The sequence below is a fragment of the Nerophis ophidion genome, linkage group LG02 (genome assembly GCF_033978795.1).
Source record: "Nerophis ophidion isolate RoL-2023_Sa linkage group LG02, RoL_Noph_v1.0, whole genome shotgun sequence".
In the NCBI taxonomy this organism is placed as follows: domain Eukaryota; kingdom Metazoa; phylum Chordata; class Actinopteri; order Syngnathiformes; family Syngnathidae; genus Nerophis; species Nerophis ophidion.
Genome location: NC_084612.1, coordinates 87,158,273 through 87,160,821, shown reverse-complemented (window position 1 = coordinate 87,160,821; position 2,549 = coordinate 87,158,273). Strand labels below are relative to the sequence as shown.

General features: G+C 37.0%; 1 protein-coding gene across 1 annotated transcript in view; it reads right to left on the bottom strand.

The window, feature by feature from the left end:
• Positions 1–649: 649 nt before the first annotated feature.
• Positions 650–2,549, bottom strand: part of LOC133547673 (oocyte zinc finger protein XlCOF6.1-like) — a 7,037-nt gene continuing 5,137 nt past the window's right edge. Inside the window, exon 2 of the mRNA XM_061893244.1 lies at positions 650–1,822. Coding sequence (XP_061749228.1) covers positions 783–1,822 — 1,040 coding nt within the window. The 3' untranslated portion in view covers positions 650–782. The remainder of the gene's footprint in view (positions 1,823–2,549) is intronic.

Sequence of the window (2,549 nt, the reverse complement as noted above, 5' to 3'; positions counted from 1 at the left end):
ATTCCTGGATTTATTTTTCTCACATTCCGTCTCTCACAGTTGAAGTGTACCTATGATGAACATTACAGAACTCTGTCATCATTTTAAGTGGGAGAACTTGCACAATCGCTGGCTGACTAAATACTTTTTTGCCCCACTGTATGTATGTATGTATATATATATATATATATATATATATATATATATATATATATATATATATATATATATATATATATATATATATATATATATATATATGTATATATATATATACACACACACACACACACATAAACGTACACACATATATATATATATATACACATACATACATATGTATATATATAAATATATACACATATATATACACACATATATATATTCATACATATATACATGTATATATACACATATATATATATACACATATAAACATACATATACATACATACACATACATATATATATTTATATACATACATACACATACATATATATATTTATATACATACATACACGTATATATATATATATATGCATATTTACATACATATACACACATACATATATAATATATATCTATATATATATATAGTATCCTGTTATTAATTAATCAACATTACATTGAAGAGCGGCCTGGTCAAAATATTAGATGATATTTGCCACATTGTGGTCAGTCAGTGTTTAAGAAGATCAGTTTTGCGCTCTAAAGTCATACACAAAGAGGAAGATTTGATTACAATATGTCAGAATAGATATATTCCCCATGCACAATAACGACATAATAAAAAAGGTTGAATCTAAACAGTGAAGAGTGTTTGACTGCTGCTGCCCTCACCAGCACACGCGTGTTTGCTCAGCTGGTACTTATAGGAAAACTTTCCCTCGCACGACTCGCAACTGAAGGGTTTCTCGCCGGTGTGTTTCCTCGTGTGCTTCCTCAGCGTGCTTTTGAGGGAGAAGGTTTCGCCACAGAGCGAGCAGGGGAACGGTTTGTCATCGGTGTGCGTCACCATGTGCCTCACCAACGACGACTGAAAGGTAAACGTCACGTTGCAGACGGAGCACAGGAAGGGCTTCTCCCCGGTGTGCGTCCTGGTGTGCGCTATCAGATGTTCCCTTTGAGAGAACGTCTTCTGGCAAAAGGAACAGGCGAACGGTTTCTCGCCGGTGTGCGTTCTCATGTGCCTCAGCAGTGACGAGTGGGAACTAAAACCGGTTTTGCAGATGGCGCAGGAGAAGGGTCTCTCGCCCGTGTGCGTTCTGGTGTGCACCATCAAATTAGACTTGGAGGAAAACAACTGGCCGCAAACTGCGCATGAGAAGGTTTTTTCGCCCGTGTGCCTTTTGGTGTGTCTCATCAAGTTGCCTTTTTGGGAGAATCTCTCGCCGCAAACTGAACACCTGAAAGGTTTTTCTCCGGTGTGAGTCCGCATGTGTATTTTTAAGTGCGTCTTCTTATCAAAGGTTTTGTCGCATTGAGCGCATTTGAAGTGTTTGTTGTCAGCGTGAGACGTCATGTCCGCTTTGGAGTCCTCGTCGTCAGTGCCGGGAGATCGCGGCGCCGTGTTCTCGCTGTCCGACAGCGGAGCCAAGAGGCTGCCGGCTTCTGGTCTCCTCTTTTCCAAACTTGGACCGCGATCAAGCTGTAGCCACTGGGCTTCATCCTCGCTCTTCACAATCACACGAGTCACTGGAAACTTGCTGATGTCGGCATCCTCCTGAGTCCACACTTGGTCCTCCTCTTCCTTTTTGACGTGGGGGGGCTGTGGCTCCTCCTGCTGCTCCATTTTGGAGCTCCACTCCTGCTCCTCAGGGGGGAGATCTTCTTCACTGATGGCTGCAGGACACGATGACACAAACACACATGCTTTAGAAAGCGTCTAGTCCAGGGGTCACCAACCTTTTTGAAACCAAGAGCTACTTCTTGGGTACTGATTAATGCGAAGGGCTACCAGTTTGATACACACTTAAATACATTGCCCGAAATAGCCAATTTGCTCAATTTACCTTTAATAAATAAATCTATATATATATATAAAAAAATGGGTATTTCTGTCTGTCATTCCGTTGTACTTTTTTTTTCCTTTTATGGAAGCTGTTTTGTAGAAAATAAATGATGAAAAAAACACTTAATTGTACGGTTTAAAAGAGGATAAAACAAGAAAAAAATGAAAATTATATTTTGAAACATAGTTTATCTTCAATTTCGACTCTTTTAAATTCAAAATTTAACCGAAAAAAAATGAAAAGAAAAACTAGCTAATTTGAATCTTTTTGAAAAAATTAAAAGAATTTATGGAACATCATTAGTAATTTTTCCCGATTAAGATTAATTTTAGAATTTTGATGACATGTTTTAAATAGGTTAAAATTAAATCTGCACTTTGTTAGAATATATAACAAATTGCACCAAGCTATATTTCTAACAAAGACAAATCATTATTTCTTCTAGATTTTCCAGAACAAAAATTTTAAAAGAAATTCAAAAGACTTTGAAATAAGATTTAAATTTGATTCTACGGATTTTCTAGATTTGCCAGAATAATTATTTTGAATTTTAATAA